The sequence below is a fragment of the Dipodomys ordii genome, unplaced genomic scaffold (genome assembly GCF_000151885.1).
Source record: "Dipodomys ordii isolate 6190 unplaced genomic scaffold, Dord_2.0 Scaffold51, whole genome shotgun sequence".
Lineage (NCBI taxonomy): Eukaryota > Metazoa > Chordata > Mammalia > Rodentia > Heteromyidae > Dipodomys > Dipodomys ordii.
In genome coordinates, this window is record NW_012267267.1 from 6646035 (window position 1) to 6672742 (window position 26708).

Sequence of the window (26708 nt, forward strand, 5' to 3'; positions counted from 1 at the left end):
ACTACTGCATAAAGAAAAGTGCTCAGGTGTATCATATTTCCAGTTATACTGACCACAGCTTATACCCTGTATAAGCTCTCCTCTTGAGGAAGCCCCATGGCCCCATTTGAAAAAGAGAGAAAAAAGTACCCATGTGCTTTATTGGAGATGCACTTCTAAAGCTAAAAAGATTTTTCAGGTCTTTCTTTTGCTACTGTACAAATTCTTCCACAAAATAGGATGATGTCTGACCCTATGAAAGACACAGCTGCTCGCTCCCTGAAGAAAAGCGGGAGCCTGTCCTCTCTAAGAAGACATGAATTTCAGAGGAAGAGCATACATGGACAAACCAAAGAGTGAGTAACTCAATATCTGATGACTTCACTTATTGGCTCAACAGGCTCATAATATTTAGCAGGAAGAAAAAATAAAACATTTCTTTAGAGGCATAATAGGAGAGAAAATGGGCAGTACCAGCCCGTGTATATATATATATATATATATATATATATATATATATATATATATGAAAAAGAAAGAACACCCTTAAAGGGCGTTTATATATACATATATGCATATATATATATATTAAGGACATTCTTTCCTTCTCATTATATGATAACTCTTTGCAGGTTGTTGCAGTATAATTCCTGGGCCAATACTTTATAAGTTACATTTTTTTGGCTTTTGCTACCTATCCCTTTTGCTCTCTCCTAAAGAGATGTATCAATCTTTAATACTTGTATGACATATCATTTTGACTGCACAAAACAAATTACCTGATGCAGCAGCTGATTAATTTATGATGGGCTTCCCTTGTCAACAATCTCCACAGGATTGAAGGGTGTGGTGTGATACCCCATGTTTTGGGCAACAAGAGTTGCTGTGGTTTATAAAACAGAACAACTGAAATCATTAGAATTGTGAAAATAAAACCTTCCTGTGCTCAAAGTACAGTCATGTATTTACTTATAAATCTACTGTCCAGCCCTGGAAGTTTGTGATTACAAATAAAAACACTCTCAGTTACAGACAGAAAATTGAATATAAAGGAGTAAAAAAAAATCCCAGCATATGTGAAAGGAAAAGTGGGAGAATAGTTGATGCTACAACTTTCGCCTCCAAGCCCACCCCTTTCTGAGTTCTATTTCTGTTTCTCATTGGTGGATGCGAGCAGGTATTTCCAATGACAGGTACTGGAGGTTCAGCCTTTGGCAGGCTCTGAGCAGTGTTGAACAGATGTGCTTCTCTCATGTTTCTAAGATGGAAACAGAAGCCAGGAGGTCAAGTTACTTTCCCAGAATGATACAACATAATACCCAAACTCTGAAGAGAATAGTTCCACTTGTAGGTCATGACAAAGGCTAGAGACTGACTGAATGGTCTCTCTTTTGCCTCGAATGAAAATTGAAATGATATCATGTATTCAGAACTTTCAGTGTGGATGCCAACCCTCTCCCCATAAGTCTGCTGACAACACTGAACCTACTAGGTCATTCTCACTATATGGGCTTTTCCCCCACTTAGTTACTCATAATTTAGTGAGCTACTACCCTGTTCCAATTGTTAGACTCTATGTTGAGTATATGAATATGAATAACTGTAGGGTTCTAACCTAGAGAAGATCAGCCTTTCTATTAATTGGGCTATTCAGTACTTCCTTTACACAGTTGCTTGGGTCATTTAGTAAAAGTGACCAAATTGCAAAGGACTGGACTCATGAATTCTTTTGAGCTATTTTTGAACCACACAGAAACAGGCCTTGCTTGCATGAACCTTGCAATCTGGTGGAATAGACAGAGTAACAAGCACTTTAAATGTGATGGGTTTATCCTGTGATTCCAGCATCAAGCTACTAACAGGAATTAAAACTGATGTTGCCACATATCCCTCATTTAATACCTGAGGAATAAGGCCAGATGTTAGGAGATCAGAGCTGGGGATAAGGTGTCTACCTCCAATTAAAGCACCAATAAGAGCTAACTCAGACACAACTTTCCTTACAAAGCAAAAAAAAACCCTTGGAAAACAGAAACCGCCATGCATCTAACTTAAACCGTAGTATTCACTAATGGTGTGTTTCACAGATTATTAAGCAAGTTCACATTTAATATCTATGTGATTCTTATAAAACCCTCTGAGTTAAACACAGAAGGTATTTCTGTTAGTTCTAATTTATTCTTATAAATTTGGGTATGATGGGGAGGGGATTAGAGGATTGTGTTGGAGAAAACTGGTTCACTTCTAGAGGAAAATTTAGTTGGTCTCTTACTTTGTACTATTTGAGTGACTTCACTGGAGATGGGAGATTGCAGTCTAGAAAGCTATAAAGCCAATAGAGGAAATCATGGGATAATCTTTCATGTTTGAGAAGTAAGTAAAAGTATCTTAAATTAGTTCCCAACATGAAAACTCAAACCATAAGGCAAAAAACTGATAGCTATAACTGTAATTAAACTGAGCACATCTGTTTAACAAAGTACATAATAGACACCTTATTAAGCAGTAGGAGATACATACTTTTAAAAAGTTTTCATGCTAAACATTTTTTAAAAAGAAAGAATATCATTTAAAAATATGGGCTGGGAAGGTAGCTCAGTGGTAGCTTACCTTGCATGCATGAGGCTCTGGATTTGATTCCTTAGCACCACATAAGCAGAAAAAGCCAGCAGTGGCGCTGTGGGCTCAAGTGGTAGAGTGCTAGCCTTGAGATGAAGAGCTGAGGGACAGCGCCCAGGCCCAGAGTTCAGGCCCCACAACTGACAAAATAAATAAATAAATAAATGAGCCAGGCACTGGTATCATACTTATGCCTTTTACCGTAGCTACTCAAAAGGCTGAGACATAAGGATATAGGTTCAAAGTCATCCCAGGCAGAAAGTCTCTGAGATTCTCATCTTCAATTAACTACCAAAAAACCAGGAAATGGAGAAGTGGCTCAAGTGGCTCAGTGCTAGCCTTGAGAAGAAGGGAGGGGGGAAGCTCCGGAGTTCAACCTCAGAGTTCAAGCCCAAGACCAGCATAAATAAATAAATAAATATTAAAGACAATAGCAGTGTTCAGAAGCAAAGCCCACTAGACTAAACAGAATAGGAAGAAATATCCAAGTGTACTTGAAACCAGAAAAATGGGGTCAGGGGCATGCCTCGAATATTAAAATATATGCCTAACAAATGGAAGGTACTGAGCCGAAACCTTAGTTCCATTTAAAAAATAGATAGTACAAGTTAAAAGAAGGTACCATTTTGCACCTATCAATGGAAAAGCATAAAAGAATAGTACCAGATAGTTGCAAGACAATCTACAATAAAAACTTGCGATTCATCAAAGAAATCTAACAATGTTTAGAAAATTCAGTTCTTTGTAGTTCACAAAAAGCCAATCTTGACCACTTTATGTGTAAGTGCCCTTAGTCTCCTTTCTCCCTCAGCCCCCTACAAACTCCCTTAACCTGCTCCATCTTTCCTTTTCACTTCAGTGCTCATTTCCTCATATAGCATCTATCTGTTATTATCTTACTATTTACTATGTTTTTACTATTTCATCAGCTGTTTATATTGCCTATTTCAGTGTCTATAGTGGTTCTATTTGTTTCCTTCCCTCACAAAGATATAAGTTCTAGCACCACAAAGACCTTAGTTAATTTTTTTCCTGGTGTTTGATCTGAAAAACTTAGAACGATGCCTGACACAGAGTTGTCCCTTCAATATGTATGCTTAGACCATTGAATAAATAATTATGTTGCATGAATTCCTGAACAAGCAAGTTGTTTTGCTCACCAACATGCTAGACTGACTGCCTTCTAGGCTGGGAATGTGGCCTAGTGGTAGAACACTTGCCTAGCATGCATGAGGCCCTGGGGTTCAATTCCTCAAGACCACATACAGAGAAAAAGCTGGAAGTGGCGCTGTGGCTCAAGTGGTAGAGTGCTAGCCCTGAGCAAAGAAGCTCAGGGACAGCACCCAGACCCTGAGTTCAAGCCCCAGGACTGGCAATAAAATAAAAGCCTTTTCAAGCCTGGCACAGCCTTCTATATGCATTACACCCATGGTTTTCATTTTGTAGGCATAAGCTGTATAGACAGCAAGTACTAAAGTGTTTGTTCAAGTGTCTAATACAAGTTACACTTTTGCGTTCTTGCTGGAAAGTCCTATTGTGCAGCTAAAGATAAAAGAACAGCTTCACTTGTGTTGGGAACACATTCTGCTAAGCCAGAGCCATGGTGCACTCACAGCCAGCATCACCTCTCTGGTGCAGATTGCAGAAGGTAATGGAGCTTCAAGGCTGTGCACTCACCTCAGAACTTCCCTACAGCTTTTACTCAATAGCCTTAAGGATCATCATCTCCCTTTCTCCTTATACATGATTTTGAGCCTACTATTCTTCTGACACTAATTCTGATCTTCTATTTATAACCCCAAATTGTATTTTGTCAATCACCAATCTGAGAATTTTTCAAATATACTGGAGCTAAGCTTTTCACAGGATATAGGATTTATGCTGTGTCTTTCAGAATCAACTCCACTCGTGACAAATAGATCCCACAAGGCTGTAGAATTTTTTTTCATTTTTTGTCTTATTTCTCAATTCTTAGAGTTACCTTGACTTTTCTCTCCACTACATCATACTCTTATTAGTAAGTCAGGGTCCATAAAGTAAGTAAAATATCTTAACACCAAATTTAAAATCCATCTCAATTAAATAGTCCCAAAATTAAACTGTCTTTCCAGACAAATAATGCTACTACATATGGAGAAAATATGGATGTGCTTTTGCTCTTAAGCACAAGATTGAAAAGAAAAATCAATAGATGTTCTTAAGTGGGAAATTCCATAATAAGAAAGTTTCTAAGCCTATTTTTATCTACTATTCTGCATCTGTTTCTTAAGTAACAAGGAGTCTAGTTTATCTTGCATTACTTTGTATGATGCACTATGGACAATAAATACTTGCTGAAAGAAATTTTTAAGAATAAATGTACAAATATAGAATTGGAAGCTCTCCTTCCCTCCTTCCCTCCCTCCCTCCCTCCCTTCCTCCCCGTCTCTCCTTCCCTCTCTCCCTCTCCCTCTCTCCTCTCCTCTCTCCTCTCTCTCTCTCCTCTCTCCTCTTTCTCCCCCCCTCCTCTCTGCATTGCTAAGTCTGTCCATTGGGCGGCAGCACATGACTTTAGTAACAGCTTCTCCTTCCCCGCTCTCCATAGGCCCCACCCACCTCCAGGGATACCAATAGAATAGATACTTCTAGACGTTTCTTCCTACTGTTCAAAGGAAAAGATGGTACTTTCAAAGTTTCCAATCTCCTCCTTTAATGTCTCTAAGGCTATTTATGCATAAAAATATTACCTCTTACCACCCCTTCCCAACGCCTAGGTGCATAGTAATTCACTGTATGTTTTTAAAAACAAATAGACTGGAGAAAGGATTTTAAATGTTTTCACCACAAACAAATCTGATAAATGTCTGAAGAGGTACATATGACTACTTCCACTCGAATATTACATCAATACATCAAAATATCACTTGGTGTACAAATATACATAGTTGTTAGGTATGAAGAAAGAGAAGGAAGAAAGCAAAGGGAGGGAGGGAGGAAAGAATGAGAAAGAGAAGTGGGGAACAGAGGGAGAAAAATCTAGATCGATAGAAATGAAACGCCTGAAATAAAATGATTCTTATCCAGGTGCCTATGGCTCATGCCTATAATCTGAGCTACTCTGGAGGCTGAGATCTGAAAAACAAAGTTCACACTCAGCCTGTGCAGACGAATCTGTCAGCCTGTGCAGACAAATCTGAGAGACTTGACTCCAATTAACCAGAAAATAAAGCTTGAAGTGTGGCTCATGTGGCCTATTGCTAGCCTTGAACACCAAAAAAAAGAAGAAAAGAAAGAAATAGAGAAAGAGAGAGAGAGAGAGGCTAAGAAAAGTATAAAGCCCTGAGTTCAAGCCCTGATACCTGCATTCACACACATACACACATACACACACATACATACACACTTACACAGAGGATTCTTTCCTCATGATAATTAGATGTTATGGCATCTGGTGAGATTTAATTGATATTATTTTTTCTGTCTCAGACAATCATAACAATAAGACACGCCTTTTATTCTGTATAATTTAGAGATTAGTCAGCACGCAAATTTCCAAGATATTTTTTGAGAAAATTGAAGTTCATAAAAGAATAAACATGTCCTAACATTTTTAAAAGATTTGCCTATCTTCTGCAACTAATCAAAACACACAGCACAGTAGTTTTGAATGCAGATAGACTAGAGTTAGTATCCAGAGTGAGTATCACAGAGAGTATCTCATCCAAACAAAGGGGAAGTGATGGTCAGCAACAGCTGATGAAACTTCCATTGAAGCTCCTGGATGCCTGGGTTCTAAGCCACATCGTCCTCAGCAATCATGAGAGAAAGCAATTGGCTACATTTTCAGTGTCAGCCAGCTATGACATTGGCACTTCCTCTGGGTATTGTTTTTTTTATATATATAATTGCAAAAGAGTCAATTATTTTTAAGAAAGAGTTATACTGGTCAAGAATTGGGAAATTTTAGTAGAGTCTAAGTTGTAGGGTATCTTGTTTTGAGACAAATGCGTTAGAAAATCATAATGCTAATTTTGTAGTGTTTGTGTTTAAATGCTGCTCAAGTCTTGCAAGGAAGTCATTAGGCCTCTGTCTTAAGGCAAGTTGGAGAGAGGGGCAACACTGGTAGACCGTGCACTCTGCATCTAACCCTAGCCCAGAAAGTATATACACAGCATGGACACTTATCCTGCTATTTGTGATCCTTTTCTAACAGGGCTACTGCGGTCTTGCACAAATATCTGAGTTCTTAAACATGCTGGTTAACATTTTAACACTTAGAATTCAACAGTGACAACAGTAGACAAGTTCTCTGACCTCCTGGTTATGGCAGAGCATCATTCAATCCGTTAAGTAAACAATTAGGAACACCATATAGGAACAAGTGCCACAAAATAAAAGAGTAAAAAGGAAGGGAAAGTGACCAGGGTCTGTCCCAGGCAGTAATATGTTGTCTCCACCAACCAACCCTTGCTCCCTTCCAATCAGATCAGGTGAGGCAAATCGACACTGGAGAAGTCCTCTAAAACTTGCTTGGCTCTCCAGATTTTCAGAGCAGGCATGTTTTTGTAAAGATTTTCTAAAGCTGGAGTCCCTAGCAGCTCTTTTTCTGAAATACAGCCACATGAGTTTAGAGCAATAGAAATGAGAAGTGCTACTTTATTAGGGTTTTCAGAAGGCTGTCTCTCTGGGGAAGTCACATTTGAGCCGAGACAAAAGTGGTAAGACTAGCGAGGCCAATGTTTAGGGCAGAGGGAGTAACACAAACGAGGAGGGCATAGAATGAGATTGGGGAGCCAGCCAAAAGCGCACATCTGGAGTCTGGAGACACATGAAAGTCTTTGGATTTGTTTCTCAGAACAATGGAAATATACTAGGGAATCTTCAGTGCCTGACTCGACCAGGAGAGATTTTTATCTTGCTCTGGTGGGTCAGGCCCCTTTAGATTCCTCTTCCCATTTGAAGGAAAGAAGACATGGTGTCTTTCTATTTTTTTTCATTTTCAAGTAATTTTTACAAAATTAATTCACATTTTCTTACAATAGTTTTAGGTTACCAAACTGTTGAACGCGAAGTAGAGCTTCCATGCACATCTTACCCTCCTCATGGCTCACGTATTATACCCTAAACTAACTGTGGTGGGAGTATTTTTTTCACGAATTACAAATGATATATCTGCAATGGAGTTTACAGCTAATGCCATGGGTAAGATAGATGATATTATGGATTTATCCCTTAAAGAGATAACACTGAATTGGCTAGTGAGTCATTTGTGAAAAGGATTAAAGTTGTGGTTCAAATAACAGAGCAAAGTCTAATATCACCAAAGAAAAAAGAATTTTCCAGTAATTCAATGACAATCATATCAGCCAATTGTATTGTTCAAGAAAGAATATTTTCTGTTGAGTTTAAAAAGTAATTTTCGCAAATGACTCACTAGCCAACACTCTGGTTGTTTTTGACAGTAGCTCTTTCTTCATAAAAACGAATTCCAACTCTCTCCTCAGCAATTGTTCCTGAAATCCCAAATATTAACTAAAATTTATGTGAGATTTATGAGTTCCAATGGAAAATGTGCATTAAATTTGTTCACGGTTATTCTTTTTCCCTGGAATACATTAATTTGTTCAATATTTTCACCAGTTTATACCAGACTTTCAGTTTGTCTCCATTACTTTGCTGTTACAGTTCAGGTGCTAGGGCTTAACCTCAGAGTGTTTCTTCTTGCTTAGCTTTTTGGCTGAAGGCTGGCACTTTACCACTTGAGCCATACCTCCTTAATTTTTGTTGGTTAATTGAAGATAAGGGTCTCTGGGGATTTGTCTCCCGAGGTTGGCTTTGAACTAACTGTGATCTACAGATCTCAATCTCCTGAGTAGCTAGGATTACAGTAGTGAGCCACAGGTACCCAGCATGCATTATTTTTAATTCACTTGCCTTTCTAAAACATTATACCTGCCTTGGACATATTTTATCAATTGAAACCTTTTCTTTCATAAACATCAACAGGCTGAGAGCACATTTTAAAAAATAAAATTGAATCTGGCTGCTAGTGATTCACACCTGTAATCCCAGCTACTCAGGAAACTAAGATCTAGGTATCATGGTTAAAAGCCAGCCCAAGCAAGAAAGTCTGTGAGACTCTTATCTCTAATAAACTACTCAGAAAAAAGCCAGAAGTGGCACTGTGGCTCAAGTGATAGAGTGCTAGCCTTCAGCAAAAAGAAGCTCAGGGTCAGCACCTAAGCCAAGAGTTCAAGCACCAGGACTGGCAAATAAATGAATAGATAAGCAAACAAACACATAGAGTTGACTATAGCATTCTGTTTGCAATGAGATCATTTGTCTAGAAGAATTATCATTGGAACGTCTAATTACATTTACAATGTTATGATACATACTCAATAAGTCAATTGAGCACTATCAGTGCTCTCTGGTAGTTAACATTATAAATGTTGCTTTTCTTTTTCCTTTTTTTTTTTTTTTGTCAGTTGTGGGACTTGAACTCAGCCTGGGCGCTATCCCTGAGCTCTTCAGCTCAAGGCTAGCACTCTACCACTTGAGTGGCAGTGCCACTTCCAGTTTTCTGGTGGTTTATTGGAAATAAGAGTCTCACAGATTTTCCTACCGGGCTGGCTTTGAATTGTGATCCTCAGATCTCATCCTCCTTATTATCTAGGATTATACGCGTGAGCCACTAGTGCCCAGCTATATCCTTTTCTTTGATGACTAGTCTTAAATAAAGCTGCTCATTAATAAATAGAAAATATGTTTGAATGTTTCTAAACCAGTGATCTAAAATTTCTAATTCCTTCTTGAGGAGTTGGGAGGGAAGGGATGGTAGGGGGAAAACAAAGGAGGAGGCAACACTGCTTGATAAGAAATATACTCATTACCTTGCTCATGTAACTGTAACCCCTCTATACAGTATTTTCACAATAAAAAACTTACAATAGTAAATAATTAATTTAATTTAATAAGAACTCTTAAATTACTAAAATCCTACCAAGACCATATTTAGCTTAAGAATACATACTCATCTTACATTTTTAGTATTTTCATCTCTTTTGTCTTTTTTCAAGTACTATCTTACTTTTTTATACTTAGCTATTGTTCTCTTCCCTTTGACTTTCCAACCCATCTCATGCTAATGTGAGATCTATCAAATCTTGGTATTTATTATTTCTTTGGGATTTGAACTCAGGGCCTTACTGTTTTCCTTAGCTTTTTCACTTATAGCTGGTACTCTACCACTTGAGCCACTTCCCTATTTCTAGAATTTTATTTTTTAAAAAACATAAATAAGTGAGGCTATGCAAAGTGCTTAATAGCACTCAGTAGCAAAGTGCTTACTTAGTAGGTATGAGGCCTAGGGATCTCTCACCACACTCAAGAGGCACTAGGACTATAAATAAGTTTAAAATGTAGTCTTCCATTAGAAGTTAGAGAAGTTAGAAGTTAAGAGTCTGGATAGAGACACTGCTAGTCTTTCAAGGTGCAGGAAGCAATAGACTAAGCAAACATTTTCCTTCTGCATGATAACAGCTACTAGGTTTGCAGCAAAATATCCAAAATCCTATTCGTCAAAGCCTCCTCTCCTCCACAAAACTAACATCAAGTTTCATATTCTATTGCTTATAACATTTCACTTTTAAATAATAAAATTTGTTCTGTTAGAACCCTTATCAGTTATACCTAAAGTTTCTTACAATGTTCTAATTAAGAAAAAGAAACCAAATGAGTTGTCTAAGCAACATACAACTGTACTTTTCTCCTAAATGAAAGAAGTCTGGAGGAAGGCAGATCAAGGTCAGGGCATCCAGGTGTCTGAGGTCATCTCAAGATCCCAGAAGCAGAGCTCTTGGCATCATACCTTCATTCTAGTTTCCTTTTGGTTAAATTGCCGTGTTTTGTGGTTTGGTTTTTTTTTTAATTGTTTGTTTGTTTTTGAAAAAGTTTTCTCAATATATCTACCCATCAATTCCATCTCTAGCTAACTGGTTCATAAGCCATATAGCTATACCAGTCCAACAGGAGACTGGGAATGTTCCCTTATTTTACACAGAAATGTTCCCACAGATTTAAGCTTCTGTTACCCAACCAACTCTGGAAAGACAATGTCAATCTTTGCCACAGTACTTACCATACATTTCATTAAAATACTGGGATGCTGGAAATAATCTAAGTGGCCTGGAGAGCAAACTGTTAAATAAAATGCAGAATTCTCATATATTAAGTAGTACTGTCCTGATGGTTAAAAAATATGGCTTTAGGGTTGGGGTGTCACTCCAGGGGAGCACTTGCCTAGCATGCACTAAGATCTGGGTTCCATTTCCAGTACCGGGGAACAAAAAGTGGTTTCAAAATATGGCCATTGTCGAAAATGAACTATACATCTTTGGCACGGGAGTGGGAGGGGTGGGGAGGTAGGGGAGTGGGTGGGGGGAGATGGGAAGGGATGGGAAGGGGAAACAAAGGAGGAGGCAGTAATGCTTGATAAGAAATGCACTCATTACCTTGCCCATGTAATTGTAACCCCTCTGTATGGTATTTTCACAAAAAAAAATATGACTATTGACTACCCTTTATCAACATGGAAAATTTTCTGTGATGCCTTTCAAAGGGGAAAAAATATTATATATGCAATGATCTCCTATGTAAAGACGTTTTAAAATGTTAACCATAGTTAAGTAACCACTAGAGTTAGTGAATATTTTATTTTGTAGTTTTCCTTTCTACTTTCATGTGTGACTTGTTTGTTTTTTTACAGTGTTCTTCCTTGTTTACACAATTACTGTAGAAATAAAAAGACACTGAACAAAATTACCTTCAATAATTCTAGGGTAAAAAAGCAGCCCGTAAAACTTTTTCTTTGCACATCAGTCTTTATCCCATGGGCACCTTGGGCTGCTGCTGCTGCTGCTATTCTTTTCCTTTCTCTGTTTTGTTTATTTGTTTGTTAGTGGCAATTCTGGTGTTTGAACCCAGGGCCTAGGCACTATTCCTGAGCATTTTTGATCAAGGCTAGCACCTATCACTTGAGCCATAGCTCCACTTTAGGCTTTTTGGTGGTTCATTGGAAATAAGTGTCTCATGGACTTTCCTGCCTGTGGTTTGGCTTGGATGCTCAGTTCTCAGATCTCAGCCTCCTGAGTAGCTAGGGTTACAGGCATGAGGCACCAGCACCTGGCCCATGGGTTTTCTTATATGTCCTTTAGATGCCAATTTCACACCAACGATGTTGTAAAGAGCCTGGGTTATTCATCCTTAGTAACTTTGAACAAAGCAACAGTAAGGACTACTTATTTAAAAATCTCCATTTGTTTTTTTTTATCTTAGATTTCTAAACCCAACCAGTATGAGCTTTGTGCCAACTCTACTTTCATTCCTGAAAAGAAGTAATACCATCTGTATGTTTGAGCATGCACATTTAATTCCAGGTAGTCTTGCCTCTACTTTCATTCTGTCATACTTTTCCACTGGAAGTTAAACTGGTATCTGAAGTCTAAGTCTGCCTTTCATACATGGGCAATGTTAAGCCCTTTTCCTCTTTGCTTACATCTCGAAAATTGGCAGAATATTGACTCCTCCACTTGTGTTGAAGGGTGTTGTGAAGGTCAAATGAGAAGGCTGACGTGACATGGTTTGCAAAGTCAAAAGCAGCAGACTCCATCCTAGGGCACTTTGGCTTATCTCAGAACCAAGGGGCCTATGTGGTTAGGCTTTTGAAGCCGCAATTGTCGTCTTTGGGACTGCCCACAACACCTGCAGCCACTATGGCAGGGTAGGTTGGTTGCTACTTCAAAGAGCAACAGAAAATTGAGGGAAGCAGGTGTTCTAAGAAAGAAGACCCAAACACTAATCCCAGAAATCTATCTGTCGAGATAAAGGCACTGGAAATTTCTTGCGTTGCTTTCTGGAACTGGGGAGAGGGAGGGGAGCAAGGGGGTAAACTTTAATTCATCCTGTACATTGTATTGCATTAATGGATTTAAAATTACAGACTATGATTTTTTTTCAAATATCAATTTTCAAGAAGTTTACCAATTCCAAAGAGAGAACTTAGTAAACTCTTTAGTGGGTTGAGGTCAGAATAATCACAAAGATGGAAAAAAAGTCTCCTACACATTTAATGAAAGCTAAAACATTGTCTATTTAGAAAAGTAGTCACTGGGAACATATGTGCACACCACGCACACACACATATTATTTTATCATCTCCTTGAAATGACATCTGTTGTAACTTCCATTTTCACAGGTGGAGAAAACTTGGGGGAAAGAGTTCTGAGACCTATTAGTTACAGTTGACTTTTCTTTGAGCTAAGCTGAATGAAGGTGCTGGAGGAACATTAGGGCCTCTGTTTGGCTCTCCTGTTTAGCACCTGCATGAACTCATATTGCCTTGGTGACCAAGCCACACTTCTTTCCTCATGTTGAAAGGGCTGATGGATGTTTAGTGACTTTTTGCTTGGGTAAATTGTGGTTTCTATCACTGTATAGGTGAGTTTCTCCCTTTTTTTATACTAAGAGGATTTGGTGAAATCATATAATCATAGTGAGGTTTCTATAATACCCCATTTCTATGCAGATTTCTTTTCCTATATATCCCCAGTCCCACTTGTGAGCTTTGTCTACTTTAAAAACTGCTTAGACACACCTGGGTGTTAAATGATCTGATGGCAATGGCTTTTGAAATACACACTTCATTATCCCATAGACATAGATCAGCCTCGCATCAGCTAGTGGGTAATCAGATGACCTGCGTAACTGCAATGGTCTTCAACCACTACACTGAGACCTGCCCCTAACTATAGTGATGGTAACATCCCTTGTTGCCATTTCTAAAGTGAAGACTTTAAATATATCACTGCCATGTTTATATAAGTCTCAATCTGCAAATTTCTTAGGGAAAATGTTACCTTTGTAAGAATATGGTCTTCAAGCAATATTATGGGCTTTGTTGTTGCTAGAATCATGATTAAACTGCGTTTTTCCTATTGCTTTTAGCTCTGTGAGTCTGTCTTATATGGATGAACCGAGCCAGCGTGAAGAGGTCTCTCGCCTTACAGTTCAGATGGAAAACACCTACCAGTTAGGTGTGTTACTCTTCATTCGGCCTTGTATTTGATTTCTAATTTGCTGACTGATGTATACAAATGACGCCAGATAACCTATCATTTTTTTCAATCCTAGTATGAGCAACACACAATGCTTGCTTTTCTTTAACAACACACACTGCTTGCTTTTCTTTAGCATGGTTTCTTAAAGATCAAGAAATTGCTCTCCATGTGACACAGATGTCTACAATCTATGATTGAATTAAGAACTTTATTGGGTACTTCTGAGTGGACTTATTATATTGCTACATATGTAACATATGTAGGAGTTAACCAAAAGATAGAGACAGGGAGAGTGTTGATGTATTATCCCAAAACCTCAACCAATGTTGTTGATAGTGACAAGAAGCAAAAAACTAATGTAGCAGCAAATGATTCATAGTCCCTTGTTGACAGAGATGTTTATCTATTACCATTGAGGTTTTCAGTTTTTGAAAACAAAGATCTTTGCACCTGCCCCTGTTCTCCCAGGTGCAGTCCACTGTGGGTATCTTTTCCCATTCATGCTTCTTTGTAGACAGACTTGTTTTTTCTAAATGTGGACTTGCCCACTATTATCTCAATTCATATATAATTACTGTTCTGCAGAAATCCCATGGAGATTTACCAAAGGGCAGGAAAAGACTCCATGGGCCAACGTGATTCCACTGGTGGCTGTTAAACCAAAGAAAATTATAAACGATTATTCCAGCTTACTAGGCTTGTGGCCAGTTTTCTACAGTAATTCCCAATGCTACATGTACTACAAGGCTCTCTAATTAGTTTTCTGGTGTTTCCACGGTGCTTGTAGTTAGCTAATATTTCTCTCATGCAGTATTCTATAGGCTTTCTGGTAGCCTTGCCAGATTTCTTTTGGAGTTGTTGATCACCATTTCTGACCCATAACATTTTGCTGAAGCTGATACTGCCTTCATAAATGGAACAAGTACCTGATTCTGGGATAGCATAAAAACCCTGATCAAAATCCCACTCAACTCTCTGAGATTAAATTCAGGAAGTGTTTGGCCTGTTGAAGACTCAGAGAAATCCATGGAACCTAAACCCTTGTAAGGGCAATGGTAGCTTCTGACATCTTGCTCCCACACCTGAAACTAAGAGAAAAACTGAATCCTGAGGTTATCATTTGAGTCCTAAATTCAGCTGGCTGCCTTTAGAGTTTTCAGTCAGGCAAACTGTGTTTGAGTCAAGCTTTCCCCGACTCAGACTGCAATCAGAAGTTTTTAATCACTGACAGCAGTTGAAATATAATCCCTTACGTTTCTTCTTCATAAGGCTATATTTTCACAACTTACTTTTATTTTCAAATACTCTAACTGAATCATCTAAGTTTTAGAAGTGCTTATTATTGGCCAAGTTAGAGAAGAGATTGTTACAATAGCTTGCTATGAAGTGATTGTTAAAATAGCATACTATGGATAAAATTGTTGCATATTTTCTTAATGCTTGTATGAATTATTCTTTTGTGATGAAAGGCCTTTGTGTTTGACTATTCACATTTGTAAGCATTCATTTAGCTGTTTTATTCCTAATCAAAACTGAATTTTTACTTCTATTTGTTTGGGGGTTTATTTTGCCCATGAAGGGCACTGTAGGGGCCTGTAATAAAGGCTTTTTCAGATTTTCATAATGTAACACCAGCCAGAAAAGGGGAATGGGGAATTAGTGAAGACAACACAGCATGCTTAATTAATTTTTTTCATTGTAGTTTGTCATCTAAATAAATCTCAAGTAAGTGGCATATCTGTCCTTCCTTTATGTAAGTAATTACAGCTAACAAAAATGAGGATGAGACATGAGTGTAGTCAATTAGAGCAATAAGAGAAATTGAAGAAGGGAGATTTTTAATAAAACATTTTATATTCATCACTAATAAATTGCTGAAATGAGTATGAAAGAAAGCTGGGTACCGGGGGCTCATGCCTGTACTCCTAGCTACTCAGGTGGCTGAAATCTAAGGATCATGATTCAAAGCCAGCCCGGGCAAAAAAGTCCATGAGACTCTTATCTCCAATTAATTACCAGAAAACTGGAAGTGGCACTGTGTCTTAAAGCAGTAGAGCTCTAGTCTTGAGTGAAAAAGCTCAGGGACAGTGCTCAGGCCCTGAGTTCAAGTCCCATAACCAACAAAACAATAAATAAGAATATGGAAGAAAATAGAAACTGTGGCTTTGATATAACTGAATTTGAGTAATAGTTTGTGCAAAGTGATTAACATCTCAAATCTTAGTTTTTCCATCGGTCAATATAAGAGTAATAGTCTATGTCACAGGGATGCTGTGAGAATTAAGCAAAATATACATTAACATTGCGTCTGTGTTCATTGTTATTGCTACTGAACACGACAGACCTTATGAAAATAAAGGTATCTCATGCTATTAGTGTAACTTCCTATTAATTATGGAATAAATTTTCCACAGACCCCTTTCCAAAGCTATGATTGAAGTGGTACCTAATTATTTAAAACCCTACTTTTAGCCTGGTGCTTGTGGCTCACTCCTGTAATCCTAGCTACTCAAGAGGCTGAGATTGAGAGGTCGCAGTTTAGAGCCAGCCTGGGCAGGAAAGTCAGTGTGACTTTTATTTTTAATTAACTACCAAAAAGCCAGAAGTGCAACTGTGATTCAAGTGGTAGAGCACTGGAGTTGATCATAAAAGTTTAGGGACGGTGCCCAGACTTTGAGTTCAAGTTCTAGGACACACACACACACACACACACACACACACACACACACACAAAGATGGTTCCCCAAAGCTCTTAGGTGATCTCTGATGCTCAGAAATAGGCTTTTTATTTTATGTTGCTGCTCCTGGGGCTTGAACTCAGGGCCTGGGTGCTACACCTGAGCATTTTTGCTCAAAACTAGTGCTCTACCATTTGAATTACAGCTCCACTTCAGGCTCTTGATGGTTGTTCATTGGAGACAGGAGCCTCACAGACTTCCTGTCTGGCCTGGCTGTGAACCATGATTCTCAACCTCCTGAGTAGCTAGGATTACAGGTGTGAGCCCAATGCCTGGCTGATGACTCCCTTTTTGTCACACTGAGACAAGCTGCCTGAGAATGAAACCAGAATGATGAAAAGTAGATCCTAAATGTAGAGAGGGTGAGGAAGAGGGAGAGGGAGAGGGAAAGTACTACAGTTCAACTTCCATGAAGGGCTCAAGTCCTATCCCTAGTGTCAGGTTATGTTGGGCCAAACTTGTGAGTCTCTCAGGACCCTTCCTGACAATGCGGGCCCCACCGTCCCTCTACTTATATCTTCTCCCATTTGCTACCTTCTAAGAAAGGTGAATTCTCTCATGCTTTTCTTCAGAATGCAATAACAGCAGCAAGACTAATAACAATAAACATCTAATGAGTGTTTCATTATGTTATACATACCATTCTAAACATTTTTAGTATTTCATTTCATGTAATCCTAACATGAAAATGCATAATAATTCATATTACCACAGTATGAAGCAGTTGAAGCACAGGTATGTTAAGTAACCTTATCTTTAGCTACTACCTCTTAAATCTATTTTAATATACTTTTTGTCCTGATTCTTCAGGACTCGGCCTTTTGATTTCTAAACCATCTTTCTTCTCCTAAAGAAAATATTATTTCAAAAATAAAGAGACAGAAGATAAGAAAAGCTTCACTGTTTGCATTATTTGCCTGTGAGAGGTAGCCTTAGGAGTTTATATTAGAAGTGAAAAGCTGAACATAGACACTTGCTGTCACTTTGAATCTGAGAGAGGCAATGGATGATTCTGAATGCATAAGGGGAAAGGCCACAAGGAAGTGAGATAATAAAATTTCATTTATATATTTCAAAGCTTTCAAAATAGAATCTGGCCTCTGAAAGTTAAAAATGACAACTAAGCAAAGTACAGAAAGGACATTTTTGTGGCTAGACAATGGGAACTCCTGGAACCAAGGACTCCAGTGCCACCAGGATTCTGTTTCCATCACTGACCTGTGTACAGCTTTCGTCCTTCCCTGTGCCCTGCCCTCCCTCCAATAATGGAAAAAACACAGCCTCTGGCATTCTTACAGGACATAGGTCATAACAAGTGAGAGGCTGACGCCTCTATTTCTGGTTACAGTTTGAAACAAAAATTCTAACAAAGAACTCTAATTGGCCTGGCCTGTGGCAGTGCCTTTTCTGAGCCAATCAATGAAGTTCTGTGTTCACAGGAGGCAGTACTGAATCCCAAAGAGCCCCAAGACTAGAAGAGGAAAAGAATCAATTCCTAGAGCAAAAAAATGCTGGTCCCAAATGGAAGGGAAGAGCATGAGGCAGACAAAATACCCACACTAGAGGATCTGGCTATTTTCTTTTTTTTGGCGGGGGGAGGGGAGTCCGGTCATGGGGCCTGAACTCAGGGCCTGGGCTCTGTCCCTCAGCTCTTCAGCTCAAGGCTAGCGCTCTACCACTTGAGCCACAGCTCCACTTCCAGCTTTTTCTGTTTATGTGGTGCTGAGGAATCGAACCCAAGGCTTCATGCTTGCAAGGCAAGCGCTCTACCACTGAGCCACCTTCCCAGCCCCATAGCTGGCTCTTTTCTGAAGGGAACCATACCTACAAATACATTATTACAAGTCAGAGCTAAGTTCCCTGTGAATGTTTTGTGTCAAATAAAATCATCTGTTATGAGGGCTTGGTAGGAAGGAATGAGAACAAAAAGGGTAACAATTATTTAATTTAATCTAGGTTAATGGTATCATTTTAAATTTTCTTCAGTTAGACTTTATTTCACAAGAATTTGCAAATAGAAATCCTCTAAAAGATCCACAGGAAGGTGACACAGTAGAAGTATCCAGGAGCTTATTTAGAGTAAGCAGAATTGAGTAGAACTGATAGTCCATAGACTGATAAGTGATCGTCTCTCTTGAATACATGAGAGGTTCCCCTAGTGAAAGGAAACTAAATGTCCCTGTGATTTCCTCTGTTCCACTCAGATCTCCTGGAAGAGGCCTTTGATTAAATCCACCTGGAATTTCCTTAACGTAGTGTGCCATATGTTTCCTTAGACATTGACTGATATAGTCATGACAAACAAGCCCCTATTAATAGATATTATTAAAAATAAATTATATTATTAAAATTAAAATAATTCTTGATTTCATTTCTTTCCTTTGTACCAACTCTCCAATGATTGAGCCCGAGCATGTATGCAAATCATACAATGACATGGTGATAAGCAGAAGGATAATATTAGCAGATACTAATACTCTAGGATGTAGGATAAAGCAGATTCATCTGAAGCTTTGATCAGAATGTGAGTGGGAATATAAATTTTAGAGTCAAGGAAATCAAGGTTCATCCTAGCTCTGCTCTCTCTGTTTAATTTTGAGCTTAAACCTCTATTTTTCTACCTGTAGATGAAGATAAGAGGGACTCACCTCAGTTTCCTACTGAAAGATTATGTAAAATCAATAAAGGTAAAGGGCTTATCACAGTGGCTGACACATAAAACTAGTTAACAAAACATAGCCATTATTTACATGCTCATTATTGGCATGATCTGAGAATGTTTAATTCAACTTAATTTCAGTCATACAATAAACATTTCCTATACCTTCAGCATTGAACTAGACTTGAAAGAGGAAAAACCAATCTTGTTTGCCATTTTACTAGAGAGAAATGCAGGTATGTCTTAGCTATTATCAAATGGATTAACAGCCAGGATAGTGATAGGGAGAGTGAGGAGAGGGATGGTTTCCCCTAGGAACCTAGGGAAAGTAGAAGACTACCTGAAAAAAAAAAAGAGATTCCAGCTAGACTTGAAGCATGGCGAATATTTTTCAGAAAACAGATGCTTCATTGGAAAGACAAGAGCAACAGCAAGGACACATGCACACCCTTCAATAGGTAGATGGGGACCAAGAGCCTAGAGCAGCATGCATGCAGGAAAATCTAGTAGTAGGAAGAGCAGCCACAGATTGTCTAGGACCCAAACCATGAGCCTCATTAAGGGGGATGGCCATTGGAAGATTAGGGCTTCAAGCATTTTCTCCAGTTGCAGTATGTATAATGAAGGGGAGCTAAAAGAGCAAGGGAGCTGGTGAAAAGGTGTTGAGATTGTATGGTAAGCACTCATTAATGAGCCTTCAAATTGAGAAGGAAGTGATAAACAGAATTGATCACTTCCTCAGTAGTCCGGTGAATACCTGCATCTACTGTCTACTCATTTTCTCCCAGAGTACCTGACTAGACACCCAACTTTCTTCTTAAATAAAGGCTAACCAAATAACAGAAGATCTCTTCATGTTTCAATATTCTTTTGATAAGCCTATGAAGTGGGTAGATGTGGTTTGAAGATATTTCTTGTATGTTTTCAGGTCCTACCAAACATTTTCCTGTGGTCACTGTCAATCATATTTTGAAAGATGTGCTGACTAACTATCTACAAGAAGAAGACTATGAACCAGAGCTCTGCAAACAGATGACTAAAACTATTGCTGAGGTACATGAGTATACAAGTATGATTTGCCCAAACTGTTAACCAAAACTACAATATTTACTAAAAGCACAATCCATATTCTACTTCTTATTAGAAGGAAATATTTTTCTAGTACTTGTTGACAGTTATATTTTGTAAAAATATTTGTTAGCTCATATGCCTTATCTGTGGTTTATAATAAGCCCTTGTTTAAAACAATCATTATGTAAATTATTTGTGTGTATTTTGTATTAAATTTATACAAAACTTCCTACTTCTAAAAAAAGCTCCTGTAAAGGATATAATTTTTGATCACTGATTTTCTCTTCACCATGTAAACCTTGCCATCAAATGAATTTTTATCAATTAATGTAGAGCAATTTGTTGTGGTTTCCTTTACTTTTGTTTTTGTAACAAATCCTTTAATAAACATTCATTACTAGTCATATTGCAGGAATCTGAAGAATATAAACAAGAGCAGGATAATTCTAATATCAAAAATTTTTGAGAGAAAACCATTTTTAGATATGTTCAAAGAACATAATAATACATTAAATTCTGTACTTTGAATTTGGTGTTGGTGGCTATCATTCCAGCTACTCAGGAGAGTGAGATCTGAGGATTGAGATACAAAACCAACTGGACCAGACAAATCCAAGAGACTCTTTTTTTCCCCAAGAGACTCTTATCTCTAATTAAACAGCAAAAAGCCAGACGCAGAGCTTTGGCTAAAGTGGTAGGATACCAGCCTTGAGCAAAAAAGCTAGGGGACGGTGCCCTGAGATCAGTCCCTAGTACCAGCACACACACACACACACACACACACACACACTACTAACAACAACAATAATAACAGTAACAGCAATAATAAACTCTGTGCTCTGGGTTACAACTGTTTAATGTCCCTTAGAAAGTGTACTTTATTCCTGGCTTCACCATTTTGTCTCTGGATGTCTTACTTCACAAGGGCAGTAATTATAGGAAATCATAGTTATAGTTCTACAGCAATCACTGAAAGTATCTATAATGTGCCATGCTATTTTCTTAAACTAAATCTACAGTATTTGTGACAGAGTTTATTGAGTTTCAATGTACCTAATCAAAAACCCCTTTCTTTTTCTTTTTATAATTTCTAGGTTATTAAAGCCCGAGTCAAGGAATTAATGATTCCACGGTATAAGCTAGTTGTGATTATTCACATTGGACAACTGAACGGTCAGAGCTTACTTATTGGAAACAGATGTCTCTGGGATCCTAAAAGTGATACTGTTTCATCCTATGTTTTCAGAAATGCTTCTCTCTTTGCTCTTGCAAATGTGTATGCAGTTTATCTTGAGTGACTGAACGGAACTACAGTTCTTATGCTTTTAACTCATGAAATGGGCTGTATCTATGTACACAAATATTGTACTGCCATAAACTTTAAGAAAGAAACAAAACTAACATTTCAATAACTGGAAGGCTTTGGACTTTCTTTTTTAATGCTTGTAAGTATTGGAAGAGGGAAGGGTAGCACCAGAATGAATCTTGTTTATCCAAAGCAGTAATAGACTGTTTTCATAAACATAGTCTTATTAGATATTACTTTTGGAACTAATTAATTTAACCATTTGTTTAGATAGTTAGACTTCCCTAGATTACTATTAGACAAAGAGAAGTTTTAGAAATGTGCCAGGCACTGGTGGCTCACACCTGTAATCCTAGCTACTCAGGAGGCTGAGATCTGAGGATCGCGATTTGAAGCCAGCCTAGGCAGAAAAGTCTCTGTGAGACTCTTACCTCCAATTAACCACTCAAAAAACAGAAGTAGTGCTGTGCCTCAAATGGTGGAGCACTAGCCTTGAGCACAAAGAGGCTCGAGGACAGCACCCAGACACTGAGTTCAAGCCTCAAGACCAGCAAAAGCAAGCAAGCAAGCAAGAAAGAAAGAGAAAGAGAGAGAGATATAAAGAGAGAAGGCAAGAGAGAAAGAAAGGAAAAAAGAAAAAGAAAGAAGAAGGAAGGAAGGAAAGAAGGACAGAAAAGAAAAGGAAAGAAAAAAAGAAAAGAGAAAAGAAATGAAACTAAAAGAAAAGAAATATATGACTGGCTCTATACCCATAGTCATAGGACTATAGATGCTAACCAATAAATGACAGTAGAATATTCCATGTGGTATACACAAAAAGTGATTAATGCTAATATGTCTTGGTGTTGCTTATAAAAGAACACTGGGTTTCATTTTGCATTTAATAAATTGAGCAGCATTCATTAACTGCAATTATTGTTACGCATACCTGACAGTTGAAGCTGCTGAGGTAGAATTAATGACTTCATAATGATTATCATTGTCCCATGAGATCTCAAGCTAAAAACCAAGAAGCTCTTCTGAGCTGCCTGCACTTGATAAAATTGTGGGCGAACTGAACACTGGCTCTTCAATAATGGAAACTATAAAGTGAAAAAAGGATTTTTTAGGACACTGAAGTAGACATTGTCCCATTAAATATACATGATGCATGATGGTAAATGTGTCTGTACCACATAAAATCATGCCTTGGAAAGAGACACTACTTTTGAATATACAGCCACCTAATGTGCCTTTGAATACAGAGGTTTTCCTAGGCTAACTAACTTTTACACAAGATATATAGCTGGAAGCTTAACAAATAAAACATATGTATTTACCATTTTGTTCCTATGAATTTAATGCTAAAGTGAGTCAGTGTGGTTTTAAATGGATAGGCATTAAAATTTACAAGGCTGAAATAGCTTATTATTCTGCTAGTTAATGTATCTTGTACCATGGATCATTTATTTTTATGGAGCTTTCAAACCTCTGTACGTGTGTGTGCGTGTGTGTGTGTGTGTGTGTGTGAGAGAGAGAGAGAGAGAGACAGAGACAGAGACAGAGGCAGAGACAGAGACAGAGAGACAAAGACAGAGACAGAGACAGAGAGAAGACAGAGAGAGACAGAGTGTACAAAACGATGCTGTTCTTGGATGCTAAGTCGACTGCTTAGAGGACATTTGTTAAAGGTCAAAGACAAATTGTTCACATACGGAGAAAATTAGCAATGTTATAGTCTTTGGGAAAATGTGGAATGCATATCAAAAAAATTAAGAAATGGAAAGAACACTCAATGCTTTAGAATTAAAAAAATATTTTGCCATCTTATTTTTTCCTAAAGTGAATGTAGTTTAAAAAATGCATACTCTCTAAATTCCTTTCCTTCTCCTTTTTCTAACCTATAAAGTAGCTTTTCAACATGAACTTGTCCATTTTTATTGTTTTTTTTTGTTCTGCTATGCTTTAGGGGACTATGTTTATGTGATAATTATCATGCCCAATTTTTGTCAATCTCCACAGGCCAGTTTTCAATCTGGGTTAGATTACAAGTGAAGCAAGAAAATATGACTCATATTTTAATTGAACATTTGCAAATCTCTCTCTGTGGAAGAAAGCCAGCAACAATCTTGCAGCAATTTTTCTTGAACAAAGCAGAACAAAGAAACATCTTTAATATATCTATCGTAAAAATGACCATTTTTTGAGTCCTAAATTCTAATCTAAGAGATCATTTCTCACTATTTTTCCCCCCTAGGTTGTATTGAGAATCAAATCCTTTAAAAAAATGATACTGGTTTAGAAAGCAAAAACCACAACAACCAAAAAAAGTCCATATAGTTTGCTGGCAAATTACCATGTACTATAATTTCGATGAGGTCAATGAAGAGCATTAGCAATTACCCAGCACTAGAAGAATGTACAATAAAAAAAAAAAAACTTGTGACTTGTTTAGGAAACTGCTCATCATTCAAAGCCTTGAAAGAAACTCCACAATAAATGTGAAGGACTTGTACTTTGAAATACCAAACTGCCCTGGCATTTTGTCCATTCAGCAGGTTTCCAATAGTGCCACCCTTCTGCCCTTGCTGGGTGTGTCCCTCCCTACCTTGGAGACTTCATACCTGCTTCTCCCCAACTTGAAACAGCCCTTTTCCAGGTGAGCAACCTTCTTCACTTTCCAGCCTCCAGCTCAAGTACCTTGCTCTCAAGTCCTTCTCTACCCTTTCCTTGTCTCCTGTTTCTTCTCAAATCACATTCCTAGTTAAGCTCCCAATTGCTCTCTAATGGATGGTTTAATATTAATTTTGTGTTCCTTACCAGGTTGAAAATATTAATTACAATTGACCTCATATCTTGGCAACATCTAACAAATCTAATTCATTTTTACTTTTAAAGTAAGAACCATGTGTGTGGTCCTCTGCTACCTAAGTCCCAGTTGCAATGAAATAGCAATACATAGCTAAACCACGGAGGACAAGGATGGTATTGAAATGATAACAGGAAGACACTAGTGACCACAGACCAGATTAGAGCATGTCACAAGTAAAGTCCAGAACATCTTCATCTGATTCAAGGAATTATGGCCAACTTCATGAACAGAAGTAGCAACTGTTATTCAGATAAAAAGAATTTCAACAGAATGGAAAAAACAAACATGGTTCATGAAGATAAGAAAGTAAAGATTGGGAGGAAGGCTACATGATAGAGTGAGACTATTTGGTAAACAAACTGCACTCAGACCAGGAAGAGTCATGGACTCTGTGTGTGTGTGTGCATGTGCATGTGTGTGTGTGTGTGTGTTTACCAGTCCTGGGGGCCAGGCTCTGAAATAGAACTTTTTTTTCCCTCAAGGCTAGTGCTCTACCACTTGAGCCATAGCTCTACTTCTGGCTTTTTTGTGCTTAATTGGAGATACAAGTCTTAGGGACTTTCCTGCTGCAGCTGGCTTTGAACTGTATCCTCAGATCTCAGCCTTGTGAATAGCTAGGATTATTGGCATGAGCCACCAGTGCCCCAATTTTTTTTGTTTAACTAGCTGAGAAGTGCAAATGAAGAAGTGCATTAGCCAAGTTTAACAGGAAGTACAGTCAGTCCAAATGGCAAATTGTGTTGGAGAAGTACAGCAAGACCATTTAGGTGATGGGCAGCTCAACCAGGCAATGGTATTGAAAATGGAAAGGCCATGTGAATACAATTGTATGGGACAGTGTAGAGACATGATCTACACTGCTGGACAAAAGGGAAGGAATCAGAAGAGAAGCTAAGGCAATATGAGCAGGTGATTGAAGTTTTCAAACTCAGGGTATTTTCAAACTTAGGTCTGAATTCTGCTATGTTCCCAGTGCAAGTCAAGCGATCTTACATAAATCATTATCTTACTAGCAGAGGCTTTCCCATATTAATGCAATGATGATGCTAGCATCTACTGCCCAGGATGATGGAGAATTAACTATATGTTTGCTCAAATCTTAACAACATAATGGCTGGATACAAAGCCCTTGATAAAGAGGAGCTCCCCTGTTTATAGTTGAAAGGAAGAGTTTGAGAAATAAAATATCGTTTTATTTTGCACTCGAGTTTAAGTTAATAATGGGGCATTAGTTGGAAACCGCCTTGGGCTGCAGAAGATGTGGGCTAAACTTGGGCTAGAGCTGTGCTTCAACATCAAGGTAAGAGATTTAGACTTGGCAGTCATCCAAACTGAGCTCTTAGATCTTCTTGCTTTATAAAATATTCATTAGCCAAGTTTTCGGCAAGTATAGTCAGTACTAATAGCAAATAACTGAAAACTTCGTTAGCTCTGGGAAAGTCAGTTAAAAACAATCCCCCCAAACCAATAGGGATTATTTTTCCCCCAGACCAAAAATAAATACCCCTTTTCCTCTCCATTAAAACTAAAATCCTGCTTGATCTCTTTCTATAGTAAGACATCATAAAAAAATATAAAGTTTCTCTCAAAACCATGTTAGTAGCCAAGTGTTGGTGGTTTACGCCTGTAATCCTAAACTACTCAGAAGGCCGAGATTTGAAGATCGTGGTTCAAAGCCAGCCTGGACAGGAAAGTCTGTGAGACTCTTATCTCCAACAAACCACTAAAAAACCAGAAGTAGTGCTGTGGCTCAAGCAGTAGAGTGCTCGCCTTGAGCTGAAGAGTGAAGGGACAGCGCCCAAGCCCAGAGTTCAAGCCCCACGACGAACCAAAAAATAAAATAAAATAAAATAAGAAGGCTGAGATCTGAGGGTCAAACTGCAAAGACAGTCCAGGTAGAAAAGTCTGTAAGACTCTTAACTCCAATTAACCAGCAAAAAGCTGGAAGTGGCAGTATGACTTAATGGTAGAGCACCAGTCTTGAACATAAAAACCAAATATGAGTACAAGGCCCTAAGTCCAAGCCACAGTGCTGGAACAAAAATCAAAATAACAATTACAAAAACTATTACTATCTCAAATGAAAATATCAGTATTAGTTACTGTTATTGTTAGCAGAATAACTTTTAAAAATATGTAAAAGTGGGAGCAGGGAGGATTGGGGGGACGGGGGGGGGAGGATGGGAAGGGATGGGAAGAGGAAACAAAGGAGGAGGCTACAATGCTTGATAAGAAATGTATTCTACCTTCTACCATTTGTTTCTCACCCACCAATAGTTGCTTTCACAAAAAGAGTTCCTACAGACCCAAATTACAAAACATTATCTCAGTTCCATTCCTCATCAGCTCTCTTCTGAATTCCTTTATTCTTAGCAGCCATTTAATGCAG

The 26708-nt window shown here is 38.2% G+C and overlaps 1 protein-coding gene across 1 annotated transcript; it reads left to right on the forward strand.

The window, feature by feature from the left end:
- Positions 1-219: 219 nt before the first annotated feature.
- Tctex1d1 (Tctex1 domain containing 1) lies at positions 220-21460 on the forward strand. Its single transcript, XM_013020571.1, has 4 exons — positions 220-335; positions 13582-13670; positions 20020-20144; positions 21257-21460. The coding sequence occupies exons 1-4, from the start codon at positions 220-222 to the stop codon at positions 21458-21460; spliced, it is 534 nt and encodes a 177-aa protein (XP_012876025.1).
- Positions 21461-26708: the final 5248 nt, after the last annotated feature.

Excerpts from the sequence above, each read along its gene's own strand:
- Tctex1d1 (XM_013020571.1), top strand. The coding sequence starts at position 220 with ATGATGTCTGACCCTATGAAAGACACAGCTGCTCGCTCCCTGAAGAAA. Across the intron at positions 13,671-20,019 it reads GGAAAACACCTACCAGTTAG|GTCCTACCAAACATTTTCCT; the intron begins GTGTGTTACTCT and ends GTATGTTTTCAG. Across the intron at positions 20,145-21,256 it reads TGACTAAAACTATTGCTGAG|GTTATTAAAGCCCGAGTCAA; the intron begins GTACATGAGTAT and ends TATAATTTCTAG.